Source organism: Mastigoproctus giganteus, chromosome 3 (genome assembly GCF_048544385.1).
Source record: "Mastigoproctus giganteus isolate SK-2022 chromosome 3, ASM4854438v1, whole genome shotgun sequence".
Classification (NCBI taxonomy): domain Eukaryota; kingdom Metazoa; phylum Arthropoda; class Arachnida; order Uropygi; family Thelyphonidae; genus Mastigoproctus; species Mastigoproctus giganteus.
The window spans coordinates 197,188,850-197,208,539 of record NC_143577.1 but is presented as its reverse complement, the minus strand read 5'-3'; the positions used below and the strand labels follow the sequence as shown (position 1 = coordinate 197,208,539).

General features: G+C 37.2%; 2 protein-coding genes across 2 annotated transcripts in view; both read left to right on the top strand.

The window, feature by feature from the left end:
* The window catches only part of LOC150088557 (serine/threonine/tyrosine-interacting protein-like), a 187,368-nt gene extending 172,483 nt beyond the window's left edge, over positions 1-14,885 (top strand). Inside the window, exon 7 of the mRNA XM_090370231.1 lies at positions 14,872-14,885. Within this exon, the coding sequence (XP_090226357.1) occupies positions 14,872-14,885 (14 nt within the window). The remainder of the gene's footprint in view (positions 1-14,871) is intronic.
* The window catches only part of LOC150088556 (serine/threonine/tyrosine-interacting protein-like), a 117,577-nt gene that overhangs the window by 45,547 nt on the left and 52,340 nt on the right, over positions 1-19,690 (top strand). Inside the window, exon 3 of the mRNA XM_090370801.1 lies at positions 14,941-14,991. Coding sequence (XP_090226927.1) covers positions 14,966-14,991 — 26 coding nt within the window. The 5' untranslated portion in view covers positions 14,941-14,965. The remainder of the gene's footprint in view (positions 1-14,940; positions 14,992-19,690) is intronic.

Genomic DNA, 19,690 nt, shown 5'->3' with positions numbered 1-19,690 from the left:
GTTAAGTTAAATATTAAAAAAAGAGAGAGAGAGAGAGAGAAAGAGATTAGCCAATACGATGATCTGAAGAAAACTCGCCTAAAAAAAAAATGTGGAACCATTTAAAACTGGTAGAATAGATTTAAAATCCCGGGAGAAGCCGCTAGTGCAGATTAAGGAGCCGAAACTTTCAAAAAAGAACTTGTTAAAATTATTGAAGAGGGATATTATGTGTTATACTTCTCAACAAGTTTTTAACATAGATGAAGCAGGACTTTTGTGGAAACGAATGCCTAAAAGAAGTTTCATATTGAAAGAACAAAAAACATGCCAAGTTTCAAAGCGGCGAAGGATCGGTTGACTTTATTGTTGGGTGGTAACGCTGCGGGCCATTTAAAATTAATACCCCTTTTAGTTTATTTGGAAGAGGGCCAAAGTTCAACTCAAAATCCACACATTTTTCATGATTAAATTCATCCATTAAATTAAATCAATTCAATTCATTATTTTAATTGGAATTTTGTTTACTTTTGAGACGCAAGTAGTTACCACATAATTATACATATGTAATGCAGAATATTTTATATGTGCAAATATTTGAATATTAAATATTTTGACCGACATTTGTGCATCTTTTCATTACCGTTTATTATTGATTAGGAAATATCCTATGGCACCGACCGCAGCTCACAAATACATATGTTACCTTATGGGAAAGCGGCGCTCGCTTAGCGCGGATTCACTTAGCGCTCTGTTTTCCCAGAACTAATGATCAGCGTTAAGCGGGGGTCACCTGTACATTTTTTTTTTTTTTTTTTTCAAATTTCGGGCCACAAAATTAAGGTGCGTCTTATACATTGGGAAATACGGTACTTGGTCACTGGATCATAGTATCAATCAGATTGGTCAGACAAGACCACCTCTTAACAAATCCACATTGTGGCTGCAGTATAATTAAATTCCTGTCTAGATGGCTTTGCATTACTTTTCTAACCAGTGACTCCATTATTTTCCCTGTAGAAGATGTTTAGCTAACAGGTCTGTAATTACTCATGTTACCTTTTGATCCTCCTTTATGAATTGGGGATATATTCACACATCTCCAGTCTATAGGGACATTCCCTAAATCCAGGGATGCTATCATAATTATGCTTAAGGATTTACTTACCTCCTTTGCTACCTCCGTTAATATAATTGGATAGATTCCATCTACCCCAACATCTTTTTTATGTTTAGCTTCAACAATTTCTCTTCCACTTTCCTTTCAGTTATCATAAAATCTTTTAGCTCCCCATTAGAATTTGATAAACTTCTGGCATCCTCTTCCCTAAAGAATTCCTCATGTGTGGAAGTAGCAATTTCTCAGCAACTGAGCAGGGTCATCAACAGTTAACCCATTGACATCAAGTAGCCCAATTTGATTCAACCCTTCCTTCTACTGTTAATATAAGCATAGAAGTCTTTGCTGCTGTTCTTTGCATTCTTTTCAGAGACTTCTCATAATTTGCCTTAGCTTGTCTAATTTCCTTTGTGACTTGATTCATCATCATCAAACTCTAAAGGCTTCACCTTATCACTGCAACCATACATCTCTGTCTACTGCCAAACATGTCATTTCCTCATATCCCCTAAAGTTCATTTTCCTCATTAAGTTTTCCAAAATTTTCTTCCTTGGTCATCCCCTTCCTTTCTTTCCCAATATTTTTCCTTCTGAGATATTCACAAAAAATTTGTTATGTCTTAGGGTGTGTCCTAAAAATTTAGATTGTCTTTTTGCCACCATCGTGAGTAGCTGCCACTTTTCTTGCATCTTGTTCAAGACAGATTTGTTGGATTGTCGCTTGGTCGAGCTAATTCTCAACATCCTCCTCCAGACCCACATCTCCAATGCCTTCAGTCTCTTCATATCTTGCTTGCATAATGTCCAGGTTTCACTTCCATACAGCAGCAGCACACTCCAAACAAAAGACTTAGCAAACTTTTTCCTGGTCTCCTAAGCTGCTAGTTTGCAGCAATGCAGCAGGCCATAGACAAAGCGCGGCCTAATTTTCCACATGCAGAACCCAGGAGCTCTTAGAGGACGTGACAAGAATATACTGCCTGTGTACTGAATGTGGAATGAAAAAGCCTGGACGATGAAGTACCTCTTCCTGAACTGGTCCACCACTTCATTCCCAAAGTCAAGGAATACTTGGAGGAAAAGGAGCTTCCATTTAAAGTCCTCTCTTGCTGGACAATGCCCCAAGACACCCATGTGATATACAAGACTATGTTAATGAAGACATAGAGGTGGTTTTCCTACCCGCTAACACTACTTCACTTATCCAGTCGCTCGACCAGGGAGTAATCAAGGCCTTTAAGGCCAACTACACGAAGAGTTGTATGGACCGAATCATTCAGGCCATGGACAGTGATCAAAACCTCAACATTATTCAGTTTTGAAAGGATTTCACCTTAGCTGACAGTCTCTTCCTAATAAAACACACACTGCTAGACATCAAACACACATCTAACCGCCTGTTTGAAGAGAATTTGTGGCCCTAAGTTGTGCTTGACTTCAGTCCAGACATACTACCAACCATTCCAGATGAACAGCGCAATAAAACCATCGCAAAAATAAAGTAGTTGGCCAGGAGAATAGGGGACTTAGGTTTCGAGGACTTAGAGGAGGAGGATATCGATTTAATTGATGGACAGCAACAACACTAACAGATGATGAACTCAAGGAGCTTGTTTGTTCAAACTCTGGGGATGAGGTTGAGGAAGAACCACACCAAGACAAGTTCAACTTGGAAAACCTAGCGCATGCAATGCGTGAAGCCAAACGCCTTGCAAACTTCTATGAATATGACAACATGATTCGTACAGTGAAGTTCAAGGAAAACCTCAATAATATTTTAGTATTAGCATTAGTAGAGGCATACAATGCAAGAAAGCAAGCTTATACAGCATCAGCCAAAAAAAAAAAAAAAAAAACCCTACCATTTCACCTCTCCATTCATTCCAAATGCCTGTCCAGCTCAGTCTTTATTTAGTCTAATTTATTTAGACTGTCAACTTCCACAACAAAAGATGGAAGTCTGTTCCACCAATCAACCACCCGTTGGCTAAAGGCAAATTTCCGCACATCTATTCTACAACTGTCTTTCCTCAATTTGAAACTGTGCCCCCTCACGTTCTTAATCTGAGCAAGAGGAAGAATCCCATCAGCATTCAGCCTGCTCAACCCATTCAAGGCCTTATACACCTCAATCAGATCACCTCACAGGTGCCTACTCTCCAGGTGCTGCAGTTTGCAGAACTTAAGCCTTTCTTGGTAAGAGCACCCCTTTGTTCCCCTCACCAATCTTGTTGCCCTTCTTTATACTCATTCTACCAACTCTACATGCTTCCTAAAATGAGAATTCCAGACCTGTACACAGTACTCTAGGCGTGGCCTGACCATTGCCTTGTATAAAGGGATAATCACCTCCCTGTTCCTGCTAGCAAAATTCCTATATATCATTGACAACACTCCATGACCTTCCCTGGCAGCCCGTCTGCACTGCTCAGTGAACTTCATATTTGACTGCACAATTACCCCCAGGTCTTTTTCACTTTCCACTTCCCTGAGTGTAGCATCACACAGTTAGTACATTTCTCTTTGGTTATTGCTACCCATATGCAGTACTTTGCATTTGTCAATGTTCAGTTGCTACTTCTCAGACCATTTACCCAACTTATCTAGATCCAGTTGGAGTAGCATACTGTCTTTACTGTCATTAACAACTCTGCCAACCTTTGTATCATCTGCAAACTTGGGCATTATACTTGATATACCTTCATCAATATCATTGATAAATATACAAAACAATGGGCCCAACACTGGGGAACTCTACTTATAACATTTGTCCACAAAGAGTAGTGTCCATAGATTACCACTCTCTGTCGTCTCCCACTCAACTATCCCTTTATCCATTGTAGCAACTTACCCTTAATGCCATACATCTTCAATTTGTACAGCAGTCTTCCATGTGCAACAGTATCAAAAGCTTTCCTGAAATCCAAGTATATGATATCAAAATTATTTTTGGCATTCAGTTCCTTTTTAACCACATCATAGTATCCAATCAAATTGGTCAGACAAGACCTCCCTTTAACAAACCCATGCTGTGTCTTAGTTATTGCTGCAGTCTTGTCTAGATGATCCTGCAGTGCTTCTTTAACCAGTGACTCCATTATTTTCACTTTAACCAGTGACTCCATCACTGGAACAAAAGTTAAACTAACAGGTCTATAGTTACTTGTGTCACCTTTTGAACCCCCTTTGTGAATTGGTGATACATTTGCACACCTCCAGTCCATTGGGACATCCCCTGAGTCCAAGGAAGTTCTCATAATTATGGCTAAGGATTTGGTTACTTCCTTTGCTGCCTCCTTTAATATAACTGGATAGATCTCATCCACCCCAGGTGCCTTTTTTATGTTTAACTTCAACAATTTCTCCTCCACTTTGCTCTGAGTTATTACAAAATCACTTCGCTTGCTCTTTGAGTTTGATTAACTTCTGGAACTCCCCTCATTGAATAACTCCTCATGTGTGAATGTAGATGCAAAATACTCATTCTGTTTACCAGTTACCTGAGCATGATCATCAGTAGTCAACTCATCTATGTTAAGTGGTCCAATCTGATTCATCGCTTTCCTTCTAGAGTTTACATAAGTAAAGAACTCTCTGCTGTTTTTCTTTGCATCCTTTGCCAAAGATTTCTCGTAATCTGCCTTTGCCTGCCTAACCTCCTTTGTAACTTGGTTACAGATCAACTTGTATCTATCATAGGTTTCTGTGTCACGTGTTAATTTGTATGTATCCCATGCATTTTTCTTCTCTGCCATATGTCTCATTAGTTCATCTGACATCCACTTAGGCCTAAACCTTGAACAATATTTCTTAGTTGGAATGAAAAGCCTAGTAGCCTCCAAAATTAAGTCCCTGAAGGCTTCCCATTTAGAATTCAACTTTGGTAATATCATCAGTTGATTCCACTGTACAGAATTTAAAACTGTCTTGGATCCCTGTAATCACCTTTACGAAAGCAAAAGCCCTTCCCTTTAGTCTTGATGGTAGTTATATCTTTAAGTAATTCCCACATCAGTACATTGTGATTCCTTTATCTGCAAATTCTTAATGCACGAATAATCACTGCTAATAATCAGATCAAGAGTGTTACTCCCTCTGATTGCCTCTCGAACATGTTGCTGTAGAGAACAGTCATCCAATAAATCTACAAAAGTCCTGCTAGTGTGCAAGTGACCAACCCACAAGTTCCAATCAATATCTGGAAAGTTAAAATCCTCCATTATAAAACTTGCTGATTTTTCTCTGCACAATTGCTCATTATACTCATCAGATTCATTAGGCCTATAACACACACCTACTCTGATTTTTCCTTTCCCAGTGCTTATGTCACACCAAACAGACTGAACATTGCATTGTCCACCAACATCAATTGGATGCACTTCCTTAGGTTTTGTGTTTCTTAGCTAACAGCATAACGCCTTCTCTCTTCCTGACTTGTGTATCCCTTCTGTACACATTGTACTCCCCAAATTCCATTTCTGCACTGCTTATGTCTGTGTGATACCACGTCTCTGATATCCCAACAAATCTGCCTTTGATGTCTTGACTAACACTTCAAGCTCATAAAATTTATTAACTATACTCCTAGCATTGGTGTACATGCAAGTATACATGCACCTGTTTCTATTCTTAGTTACCCTAACACAGCTCCATGTATTTACTTGTTCCACTATGACTCCCAGCAGTCCTGGAAATCTCCATTGCCTTGCTTTCCAGGCTACTGCTCATTCTAATAAAAGTGCAAGAATCATTTTTGATTCTGCCTGCGGCCACTGTTAACCTTTTAGTCTGTGTATTCCCCCCCCCCCCAAGCTAGCAGTTTTTGGACCCACCTAATGCTGCCTCAATAGCATCAGCAAATATTCTTGCACCCTTTCTATTTAAGTCTACCCCATCCCTGTAGAAGCAGTCTCTCCTGTCAACAAGCACAGACCAGGCTGAAAAAAATTCTACCCTTTGAGCCTTGCACAATCTCTCCATGGTCGAATGATCGACAAGGTTCTCATCATATACTCCCTCCTATCGTGTCTGGGCAGAATTGCAGACACTTTCACATTCAACCCTAACTCGCAACTTTTTTTTTTGAACGCAATAAACAGCCATGTTCAACGAGTTCAAACAAAAGAAGAGGCAGCTTCCCATCACAATGTTTCTGAAAAGGACAACTTCTACATCGACGCCTAAAACTCTTCATATCCCTGAACCAGAAGTCTTGACATCACCCAATCCTGTTTCTTCAGCCTCTGAGACCCCTACTACCGAGGAGTACTGAATCCTGTGGTGAATACCCTGGTGCATGCCTTGTTCTTAACTATGTAATAAAATTTTGATACAGTATTTTCAAAACATGGGTCTAAAATGTTACTCGTTATTGTAAAACACAAAACTTTTTAAACACATTTAAACATTTTTCTGTTAAATGTAAATGGTTGTGTAAGTGTTTAGGCATACATAGAAAATATCTGGGGCTATTTTGTCAAGAGTAGAGATTTTTGCAGAATTTCACATTTTCACAGGAAGTGTTGACACATAACTGCGGCGAATATGGAGACCCAACTGTAATATGTTTCTTAACTAAGAACATAACTTCCCCTCCTGTCCTGTCTGTAAAGATACTCTCCATTATTATTTGCATCTCTTATGTCTGAGTGAAACCATATCTCTGATATTGTCTGCATTTGATCGCTTAATCAGTACTTCAAATTACTCAAATTTATTTACTATGCTCCTGCCTCTGTTGTACATGCAAATAAACATGAAACTGTTCTTACTCTTAGTTACCCTAACACAGCTCATGTATTTGCTTGTTTCGTGATGACCAACAGCAGAGCTTGAAATCCTTAGCACCTTGCTTTCTAGGCTGTTACATCAGAACCTACCAGGAGCTATTATGTAAGAAGAAAGAATTGATGTGTATTGGTTCTTTGTTAGGGAGCTGACAAACATGAAATATAACAAATTGTCTCAAGTCATTCTTGGCATGTTAACAATTCCTAATAGCAGTACTGAGTGTTGAGAGGATATTCAGCCAGGTGAGGGGAAAAAAAAACCACACTTCAGATGTTCTTCTAGTGAAACTTTCAAAAATGCCTTAGGTAGCCAAGTGTGAAAAGCAGAGCCATTGTTATAATCAAAACTTTGCTTCAGCATTTCTGAAGACAGCATAGTGTGGAAGAATATTTTTCTCAGACAAATTATTAGTTGATGTTTAAGAGACAATCAGAAATCCACTAGCAAAAATCTTGTTGCTGCACTGATTTGAAAGTATTACTGTGCTAGTAAACAATCTTATGGTTGTATCCTAACACTTTTGCTACTGACTTTTCGGACAGCCTTTTTGACATGGGATTGAGTCATCTAGATTGAAAAGGGGACTAACTATGGCTGAATTAATCAGCCTCCAGTGAAGGTTGCTTGAAAAATTATCTAATTTTTCTTCTGTCAAATTGAAAGAAAAGGTTCTAAAAGTGGTGTGTTTTTCTCTCGAAGCGGATTAAAAATACAGAGCTGCATATTTGTGTGAAGAAGCAGTGGTTTCGTTAATCTGGTGTGGTGGTGCCTAAAATGTAGCAAAAATGGTGATGAGTCACTTGACAGGTGCGTTCCAAACTTTTTCATTTTTGAAAAATGTTTTGGCTTTTTGAATTCTGCTTAAACAGTGCTAATGTTTCATCTTTTCTTGGATTGCAGTACTTAAGTTTTAATAAAAAATTATATTTTAAAAGCATGCTGTGTGTTTTACACCTTTATTTTAAAAAAAAAATATATATATATATATTATATATATAAATTCTGTTGAAAATTGCAAAAAAAAAATTTTTTTTTAGAAATAGAAACACCAGTTTCTTATTCTCTTCCATTTTCCAGTTTAAAAGACAAGTAAGCAAAATTTCAAAAATGCATATGCACATATTTGATAATTTTTTGCTGTTTTATTGACTTAATTGTCATATTAATTTATTTATTTTCTATAAGTAGCTTTATAGTCCCAATCACACTCCATAGTTTATTTTGAATTTAGCTAGAGATTTTGTAGGTTACTACTTAATATATGTAGAACCCTTATCCGGTGCCTCCGTAGCCAGGTGGGAAGGAGCAGCAGTGCATAGCACACGCTTCTTGATTAAACCAGGGTTCGAGCCCGTCACCACCAAATACAGAGGATGCGGAAAGGTCAGGGAATGACCACTGCATATCCCCGGAGCAATATGGCCTTAGTTGCTAATGCTCCTAAAAACCAAATAACAAACAAACAAACAAACAGAACCCTTATCCATTCGAAACTTGCCGCCATTGTTATAGTATATTAGATTGTACACTATAGTATAGCGTATATCTCAAACTTGATAGCGTAATATGTATCACTGCATTTGGGAATCTGATATCTTAGTGTAATGATGCCAGTTGATCGGTTAAATTTATTAATCTTATTATATTTCATTGTCAATCAATTTAATTTAAATGTAAATTGTCCCAGGGCAGCAAAGCAATGGGCACAAAGCAGCGGCAGTGCTGTGGCTCAAGGCGAACTGAAGGGGGCGATTCTCCAACGCATCACAGTCTAAAAAAATGTGCAACTTTTAAATTGTATGCAGAACTTACTGGAACGGAGCATGATTTAGCCAGCCAAGGTGTGTGTGTGTGTGTGTGTGTGTGTGTGTGGTGCAGAGAGTGTGCAGAAATTAGGTGCCAACTCAGCATTCTGATGGGTGTCTATGAGAGTTTCAGGAGTAGGATAGATGCCCTTAAAGGAATTAAAATGGGGGACCCATCAAGCTCTCAGATGCCCAACTCAATGGCAGAGCTCAACCTTGTGCAACAGGCAACACAATGGCAATCATCAAAGCAGAATGCACTGGTCCCACAGGAGCTAGTTATTTTTGTTTTTTTATTTACATTTTATTTAAAGGGATAATGACTAAATTGCCAGGAAAACTGGAAATATATTGTGCAAAAAGGATAAGTGAAATAGGACCAGGATATGTCTGCTAGGAGGCAAAAGTTGATATTGTTTACACGTTTGCACTAATGAGTAGATCTCTAGACTTAGTTAACAAGTACAGGTCAATGTTGAAAAAAAGTTGCGAGTTAGAGTTAAAATTGAAAGTGTCTGCAATTCTGCCCAGACATGATAGGAAGGAGTATATGAGGGCCTTGTCAATCAATTTTGCCGTGGAAAGATTGTGCAATGCTTGTGAGGCAGAATTTTTCCCAGGTGGTCTGTGCTTGTTAACAGGAGAGACTGCTTCTACAGGGATAGAATACACATAAATAGAAAGTCTGCAAGATTATTTTCAGATGCCATCAAGGCAGTGTTAGGTGCGTCAGAAAACTGTTAGATGGGGAGGATTCACAGACTGTTAGATTAACAGTAACCGTAGGCAGAGGTGAAAGTGATTCTTCCACTGCTTCTATTAGAATGAGCAGCAGCTTAGAAAGCAAGTAGCTGGGGATTTCAGTAATACATGGGCCGTATTAGGGTAACTAAAGAGTAAGAACAGGTGCATGTACACCAATGCTAGGAGTGTAGTAAATGAATTTGAAGTGCTGTTCAAGACATCAAAGGCTGATACTGTTGGGATATCAAAGATGTGGTATCACACAGATATAAGGAATGCAGAATTTGAATTTGGAGAGTACAATGTGTACAGAAAGAATAGACAGGATAGGAAGAGAAGAGCGATTATGCTTTTAGTTGAGAAACATGTAACATTTAAGGCAGTGCATCCAGTTGTCATTGGGGGACAGTGCAATGTTGAGTCAGTTGATGTGACATGAGCACTGGGAAAGCAAAAATGAGGGTAGATTTGGGTTATAGGCCTAATGACTGATGAGTACAATGAACAACTATACAGAGAAATGAGAGTGGGCCAGTAAATCATAATGTCTTATAATGGGAGATTTTAACTTTCCAGATATTGACTGGAACCTGTGTGTTGGTCAGTCGCACGCTTGCAAGACTTCTGTGGATTTATTGGATGACTGTTTTCTATAGCAGCATGTTTGAGTGGCAATCAGAGGGGGTAATGCTCTTGATCTGATTATCAGCAGTGATTATTCATGCATTACAAAATTGCAGATAAAGGAGCCATTAGATGGCAGTGATTACAGTGTACTGATGTGAGATTTACTTAAAAATGTAAGTACCATCAGGGGTAAATGGTTTTAAAGGGTAAAGGTGACTACAGTGGTCTGTTTTTAAATTCTATACAGTGAGCCAACTGATGATGTCACCAACAGCAACTTCTAAATGGGAACCATTCAAGGAATTAATCTTAGAATCTACTAGCTGTTCATACCAACTAAGAAATACTCTTCAAGGTTTAGGCCTAAATGGATGTCAGATGAACTAATGAGACTTGTGGTAGAGAAGTAAAATGCATGGGATGCATACAAATTACGAGAAGCCTATGGTAGATATAAGCTAGTTTGTAATCAATGACAAAGGAGATTAGGCAAGTCAAGACAGATTACAAGATATCTTTGGCAAATGATGCAACGAAAAACAACGGAGACCTCTTTACTTACATTAACTCTAGAAGGATACCACCACCCAGATGGCTGTTTAGCCTCTCATCGGTGGGTGGGTGGGTATCCTAGTGTTGCAATACCATGGGACTCTAGGTGGTGGTATCCACTGAGAATAAGTAACAACAATCTTCTCCACTGGTGAAGTGTTACTTATTCAAGGTAGTGCAGTATCAGGCAACTCCTGAAGGTATTCACAATATGAGATATGATAAAAACGATGCCATTTTCGGTAATTCACTACATACAAACACAATGCTAATGCACATAACCTGTTATGTTTAGTGAATTTTCCAAAAGTTGAGGCTTTAGCCCTAAACCTTTTCAATCTATACTGTTGAGCACCATCTGGCATCTCTCATATTGTGAAGTTATACTTCGTGACTGGGTTGTCACTTATTGACGTCTTGCAATACCAGGATACCTACCCACAAATGTGTTTGTGAAAGGCCAAACAGCCTTGAAATGGCCGTCTGGGTGGTGGTATCCACCGAGAATAAGTAACAATAATCTTCTCCACTAGTGAAGTGTCACTTATTCAAGTAGTGCAATGTCAGGCAACACATTGTGAAGGTATTCGCAATATGATCTATAATAAAAACGATGCCATTTTATAATTTTTCAGTAATTCACTATGTACAAACATGATGCTAATGCATTAACCTATTATGTTACGGGATGTTTTATTTAAGGGTTGCCTCTCAGGTTACCCACCACTACCACTGTGTTAATATAAAATGAATGTCATTGGCAAGATTTAAATTCAAAAGTATGGATAAAAAAAATAAAAAATAAAAGACTCACTTGGAAACGGGCAGAAATCACATGGGGCTAAGTTCGGTGAATAAGGGGGATGTGACAGAACCTCGGCACCTATGACAGTGATTGATCACTGCCTGCATTATATTAGCTGTATGAGGCCTGGCATCGTCTTGATCGAGAAATCAATTTACATCGGAATACGGCCGTTCTACCGAGACACTCATTACTATAAGCTTCATTCATCTCTTTAACTGCTCCCGATGCATTTAAGCCCTGTCTGACACAATAACCAATCACATATCACTGTTCAATCTGTATGTCTGACATGGTACTTGCTTCAAAATGATCGTCAGTGACACATTTAAAAAAAAAAAACTCTTCACGCAACACTAGCTCAACAAGTACTGGCATGCACACTCAGAGTCTGCTGAGTAGCGATCAGGGAGAGTGCCAGTAGTAGCAATTATGGAAAGTTTGCATGGTAAACATAAAACCTTGCACCAGTCTGCAAATTAATTGATTGCCCCTCATAAATAGAGATTGAAACATTTTATTTAAAGGGATAATGTAAAAAAATAATAAAATAATATTACAGGAGCAAGCAAATTCTTACCTTTGCCTCTGAAGATGTCTTGCTTAATAGGATTGATTGGAGAATTTTTGGAAGGAGAATCTCTTTTCATGAGAACATCTGGTGGTTCGAGAGTGGTATAAGTTGAGGGCTCCTCCAATCCTGGTTTTAGAAAAGAATGCATCCAGAGTTTTCGATGAAAGGGTCAAGATCTTAACCCTTTCATCAAACATGATAGCTCTTCTGTATCCTTAGCATTCACTTCCAGTTTCATGGGTTGACTACGTGTGACAGTTCCCTCTGGAAACTGCTTCTGCTTTGAACAGCCTCCAGAATATTGAATTTTACCTTCTAGAAGTCCTTCATTATCAGGCTATCATCAGCTGAAGTTGCTTAATGGTATTTCTGGAACACCTTGTGACCTTCTTAAAACGGGCAGTGACCTTTTAATCCATAGGCTGAATCAAAGGGGTGATGTTTGAAGGCATGATGAACTTTAACAAAGAGATACTGCAACGTTAAACTGCTTGTACTATCAATAATAAGAGAGCCTTCAATGGAAGCTTGCTCATGGTCAAGAAAGAAAAGGAAATATTGACCGATTAAGGATACATCATGAAAACAACTGGCTTGTAAGCCAGTCTTTTCTGTTTGACTTTCAGTAGATGCCCAGATGAACCATGTTTACCCACTGCTACTTAAAAACACTGGGTTTTTAAGGTGGTGCATGTCCTGTTAGGCAGTTTGTGGTGCATGTCCTGTTAGGCAGTTTCTTCCAAAAGAGACTAGTCTTAACCCTTTATTAAACACTTGCTGTGGAAGGTGGCCCTCCTTTTCTATTAACTCAGAATATTCAGAAAAACTTTGCTGCTCCCTCCTTGTTTGAACTTGTACCTTTGAACTTCCATGCAAATTACATCTCATTTCATTCAAACCAGCCTTTTCTAGCCATAAAGTCCTCATACACTTTACTAGTTGCTCTCAGGGCTTTATATTTGAGATCATTGTAAATAAGTTTGGCTCTGGTGCGTGTGTGTTTTGTTTTGTTGAAAGTGTTCTTTCTGGCTGCTTTACTACCAGGAAGCTTGCTTTCCTGGTTGCTACTTTGTAGTAGTAATCCACACCATGAGAAGGTGAGCCTTTAATTCTCATACTTGTTTTATGAGAACAAGACTGAATCCTGCATCTGTAGGAAATAGTGCATTACCTACAGATGCCAGTAATCCTGTACCATTGGCACCAGGTGCAAAAAAAATAATAATAAATAATAAATAAACATAGTCCACTGGTAATTGTGCAAGACCAGCAGATGCTAGCAAATCCTGCTCCCAAAGGGGCTAGCAAAAAAAAAAATATATATATATATATATATATATATAAAAACACAAGAAAGAAGGGATAGCAACAAGAAATGAACTTAAATGTGTAAATACATCAAGATTGAACTACAGCATTGAAGAACAAATTTATAAATCAATAAAAAAAAATCAAGTGTCCATTAAAGTATGTTAGGTCCAAAGTTCAGTAATATTTAATCCAAAAGTTTAAAGTCGAAACAAGTACAGTAAATCTAATTAAATCAGTAAGTTCTGCATTATTAAAAATCAGTATAATAAGTAGCAAAAAAGCTTAACTAAGCTGTACTAGAAAAAATAAAAACATAAATCTAACATCAAAGGTATTATATTGCATACTTAATCTTGTAAAAATATACATAAGTCATCACCTATAAATTAGAATGATTTGAATCAACTGGAAAAAGTGCAGAATGGAGAAGAAATCTCCTGGTAAATACTAAATTTGCAAAATATTGCAATTGTTGAGTTTTCTTTGGTTGCCAAAAGGCAAATTTCTTGACCCATTTGCAATAAACAGTTGCTGCCTAAGATCGTCATATTGACTGAGAGGAGTTGAACAGAACATGCACTTAGTCCTCCCTACAACCACAAAAACATATATCAGAACCATAAGGTTAAATTTAACCAGCCTATCATTCAACAACCCATGACTAGTAGAAGATAACTGGTGTACATACTCAGGTGTAACCCATCTGGAAGTAGTTTATTTATTACTTACACAGTCGGGGTTTTTTAATTTGCTTATTTCTGAAATTGTCCGGGCTATTTTTGATTGTGGTGAATGGAAGATAGCCTGTTATTATTTTAAATATTTGGAATCTTAGGATTATAAAATATACTACACATGGAATTTGTACTCTGATGTCTATAATGTTAGATAAACAGTGTACTCCTTAGTTCTTCTGGCAAAATTCAGTAGAAAGTTGCTTCCTTCAAGACTAATCATCTTTTTAGATAATTATAAATAATTTGATCTTGATCACAGTTCTCTGTGGTTGTATAATGGTTTTAACTTGTCACTAATATGGAAAGGTCCAGATTAAATTCCTGCGACTGGACAGTAAAAGCCTTCTCAGCTGGAGCTTTTCCAAGTGTTGCAACCTGCATAACAAACACTGGAACAAACTAAATAAATACAGTGCAGAGGGCAACAAGAAACCACCATATCAAGCATGTATAATTTCTCCAGTCAGTTTGGGAGTTTTGCGCTAGATTGTAGTTCTTTTGTAACAGAGGAATGCAACACAAGAGGAACCTTGAATGCATCATATTTGGATGTTATACTGGTATCAGAAATTGTTCAACCCTATCTTAATTTTACTTGTATCATGCTCAATTTTAATTAGTTTCATTATGTCAACACATAAGGTTGCATAATTTATTTTGTATGCCAATTTTGAATTCATACTTTCTGTTTAAATTTCAATTTATAGTTGAATCCCTTCATTTAGAAGTGCTATGTAATAATAAAAAAAATGTATTCAACTTATATATACAATATTCAACTTGTATATTAATCTATGTTAACATTATACAGTTTTTACTCATTTTAGACAGTTATGCTTAATTTGTACTTTAATATGAAAAATATAAAATTTTTGTTCTTAACCAAAATTTTGCAGTGCTGCCTTAATTATTGGCTATGTAATGGAGACTTATGGATTGTCTTACAAGTAAGTATACAGAGATTTTGGTATTGTTTTTTTTTTTTTTTTTTTAACTTTTACCAAATAAGTTTTGCATTTTTTATTTTTATTAATAGTGTATATTTCCATATACAGTCTTCTTTTAGTGATTTTAATTCTGTACTATATATTGTTATTGTAAATAGTGTTTTTAAGTTATACAAGTGATTTATTTTAATTTGAAATATTGTCTTATGGTTCCTGAAGATTCTGAGTCTATCTCATGTGGAGGAGACTCCCACATGTAAACTAAGTTTGTGGGTGTTCACTCTAAATAGCTTAGCAGTTAAATTTATTTACTCCTGGGTTTCTCCCTTATTCAGATTCTTGACCTGTATATGCAAAACAGATTTCTGAGAGGCAGAGAGAGAGACAGACAAAAAACAAATTTAACATTCTAATCTTTTTACAGTTAACACGTAAGATCATTCAAATTCATCTTTATAAACATTAGTAAACTCTCATTAGTTCAATCTAATTAAGAGTTAATACCAACATACAGCATAAAATCCATAGCTAACTTGACAGATTAGATAATTGTGTGCAGTACTTTTCACCAAGAAAAAATAACTTTGTTAACAAAATAAATAAAGATTTAGGGGGAAATCAGAAGGCCGCTCAGAGTAGGGGCATTTTCTTCTACAAAGGGTTCTATTAAATGACTCAACAAACAGATTAACTTGTCAACATCCCATCCAATTGTCACATTACTTCGACCATACATCCTTGGTTTGATGTTTTTCAAGCCATTTTGTTGCTTCAGCAGAATCAAAAATATAAAGTTGTCCATATCCTGACTTATTTGCCTCATTTGGATATAACGGTGAGACTAAATCTGGTAATGTATTCTAAAACAGTATGGACTATTTCCAGGTGGTGATTTAACCTCTGTGGCCATTGATGCAAATGCTATTGCTGAGTAATAGAGTAGGTATCTCAGACAGAGGGTCCAGTGAAACCTTTCCATCATGACAGCATTTAGTGTATTTATTCAATGTGTTTAACTCATGTCCCCAATATCTTGCATTGCAGTACTCACAGTTGTAACATATTTCCCATGTCATGCTCTTCCACATTAATTACAGCTTGTTGATTATTTGCATCTGGTACTTCTATTTGATTGGATCTATACGGTGTTTTGCCCATCTTCTCTTTCTTCAATGTTTTCTGTCCGTGTTCGTAGTCATAGTGTCTTGTTTTAGTCTATTAGATCTCTCCTCTGTTTCATTAGCATTTCTTCAACATTTTCTCAAAGTTCTTACACACTGTTCAGTCATTTTTGCACTTCTAAAAACTTAGAACGGTTTATTAAAATTGAAGACAGATAAAATAAACATACATTGATAGCTTTCAAGCATAGGTTGCCTTTCTTCAGTCGAAAAACATTAGTACAAAAATTAATAAAGAATGCCTGGTATGGTGGTCGTGCGAGGTGAACGGCTGCTGGCAACAATTGGCAGTTCGAAAATTTGGGCAGCATACCTAAGTGTTATGTATATATTAAAAAATCACTAATTTATTGTAATTGTTCTTCAGTTTTCAACAGAGAATCAGCAGAGATTGTTAATGACACTAATGACAGTACATTACTGTAACAGGATCTAGAAAAGTTGAGCAGATGGGCTGAGAGGTGGTAACTGAAGTTTAACATTGACAAATGTAAAGTATTGCATATGGGTAGCAGTAACCCTAGAGTAACATATCAACTGTGCAGTGCTACATTCAGTGTGCTAGAGAATGAAAAGGATCTGAAGGTAATTGTGCAGTCAGATATGAAGTTTTCTGGGCAGTGCAGACAGACTGCCAGATCAGGACATGGGGTCTTGTCAGTGATATACAGAAGTTTTTCTAGCAGGGATAAGGAGGTGATCATCCCCTTGTATAAGGCAATGGTCAGGCCACACCTTGAGTACTGTATACAGGTCTGGAGGCCTCATTTTAGGAAGGATGTAGAGTTGCTTGAGCGAGTACAGAGAAGGGCAATAAGATTGGTGAGGGGAACGAAAGGGTCCTCTTACAAAGAAAGGCTTAAGTTCTGCAAATTGCAGTGTCTGGAGACTAGGCACCTGCGAGGTGATCTGATATAAGGCCTTGATGGTTTGTGCAAGCTTCGTGCTGATGGAATTCTCCCTCTTGCCCAGATTAATCGCCTGAGGGGACATAAATTTAAATTGAGGAAAGACAGTTGTAGAATAAATGTGCAGAAATTTGCCTTTAGCCAGTGGGTGGTTGATTGCTGGAGCAAACTTCCATCTGTCGTTGTGGAAGTTGACAGCTTAAATTCAAGGCAGAAGTAGACAAACATCTGGAGCGAATGGATGGGTGAAATGGGAAGGGTTTTTTTTTTTTTTTTCCTTCTTCTTTTTGGTTGATGCTATATAAACTTTCTATCTTGCATCATATGCCTCTACTAATGCTAAACTTTACTTCCAAAATCTATTAATTCTGCTTGTGGCTTTATATAAACACATCCTATGGAATGCAAGAAAGGAACTCATTTGTGCATTTAAGAATAAATGAACTGAAACCTCTAACATCTTCTTCAGCATAGTTTACAGGTGTGTATAATTGTATTTGTGAGGATTGAATTTACTGTTTGATTATTTATGCAAAACAAAACAAACACCTTAATTATTGCAGAAATAGTTAGACATGAAGTCAGAATCTTCATTAGATCCTTTTACATGTTATGTTAATGTTAATTGACTTAATTATTCATAATGCATTTTAACTTCACACCAATTTACCAATTTTTCATAATTCAGGTCAGTGCTCAAACCAGTTCTTCATATCAATTAATCAATTAGTCAATATCAATTTATTGCGAAGACTAGTATAAGTACAATGACACAGACAGCCACACAAGTAATAGTGCTATAACAGGTTGGAGTGGATCACATAACAAGTCAAGTGTTGACAGAGCAAGTCAAAAAGTACAACTGGTTGGATGGCATATCCTGAAACAGCCAAGAGAATAGAAGGGCTTACTTCATTAAAATTAACAATAAAAGTAACAAAGAAATAATGAGGATACCCATTAATGATAATAACATTATGTACAATAGTGTAAAACTAATAACAAGCTTTTAACAATCTCTCCTTGTGTGGTAGCCTGCTGTTCTAAATTACAACAATCTATATCAGGTAGTTTCGCATGCTATACATACACTTTGTGATAAATATGACCACCCGAGCTGTAATGGACTATACTGCAAAGCTGAACAGCTTCCTACACTACAGCAATGGTATTTGCATCTGGTTCCAGTTATCAACCAATTTGCAACTTGTTCCAGTTATCAACAACTCGCTCGCTAAAAGAAAACTTACAATCCAATATAAACCTCAAGCCCTGTAATTTTAGTTTATGACCCCTAGTGATGCTATATAAACCTAGTTCTAGAATTCCTTGTAATAGTGAGAATTCCACCTTCATTCATTTTACTAATCCCTCTGAGGTGCCTGGTTGCCAACTCTGCAGCCCACATAACCAGAGATTTTCCTCATGTGGTCATCCTGCCGATCTCACTTCGAGTTGCCCGTCTTTGGACCCTTTCAAAGACAGCTTGATGTCTTTTTTCAGATGAGGTCTCCATACTTGAACACAGTATTCCAAATGTGGTCTTACAATTGCCTTATACGGTGGCAATTGTAAGACCGATTTCGATTAATAGTACACCATGGGATTTTCTGGCTGCCTGTTTACACTGTTCAGAAAACTTCATATCTGCCTATATTGTAACCCTCAGACCCCTTTCCTTCTCCACTGTTTTTAATTCAACCCCACTAAGTGTATAATTTATTTGTGGGTTGCTATTCCCCAAGTGTAAGACCTTGCATTTAGCAGCATTAAAACATAGCTGCCACTTCTCAGACTATTTGTGAAGTCTGTTCAAGTCATCCTAAAGGAGGGCTGCTTGGCACTGATCATTAACAACTCTGTCAATCTTTACATTATCAACAAATTTTGGCATCACTGCTTCTATTCTTCGTTGATGTCATTTATGAAAATAAGAAACAACAGTGGTCCAAGAACTGATCCTTGAAGGACTCCACTCCTGACATTGCACCAATCTGAAGAATATCCATTAATCACAACCCTCAGCCTTCTGTGCTGCAGCCACTTAGCAGTCCATCTTAGAATCTTACCAGTAATCCCAACCTGTTCATGTAAACTCTTATGATGGACCAAGTCAAATGCTTTGCTAAAATCCAAATAAACTATGTTGAAATTGTTCCCTAAATCTAACTCATGAGTAACTGTATCAAAATAGTCTACTAAGTTAGTTAAGCATGATTTACCTATAACAAAGCCATGTTGTATACCCTTCAGAATGCCATAACTATCTAAATGTCCCTGAAGTCAGACCAAATGAAGCTGGTAAGCATATCTATGTAACTGATAGTTGTACATTAATATGAATGAAAAAATCTGTTGTTCTCTAAATATTAAACTAACTATAGGTGCAAGGAGTTTAACACAGCTGTAGAACTGTGCTGTGGTACAGATCCACAGCTGTGTTATGTCGTGCTTTCTTCATGGGAATTAATATTCTTAAATATCTGTCATGTTTTATCTTAGAATTAAGCTCTAAATTCTAAATGTATATCTGTGGAGATTTTTGTTTTGGATATTATTATTAAAGTGATTACTTTTTATAAATTCATCTTTTTGATTGATTTTGTGGTG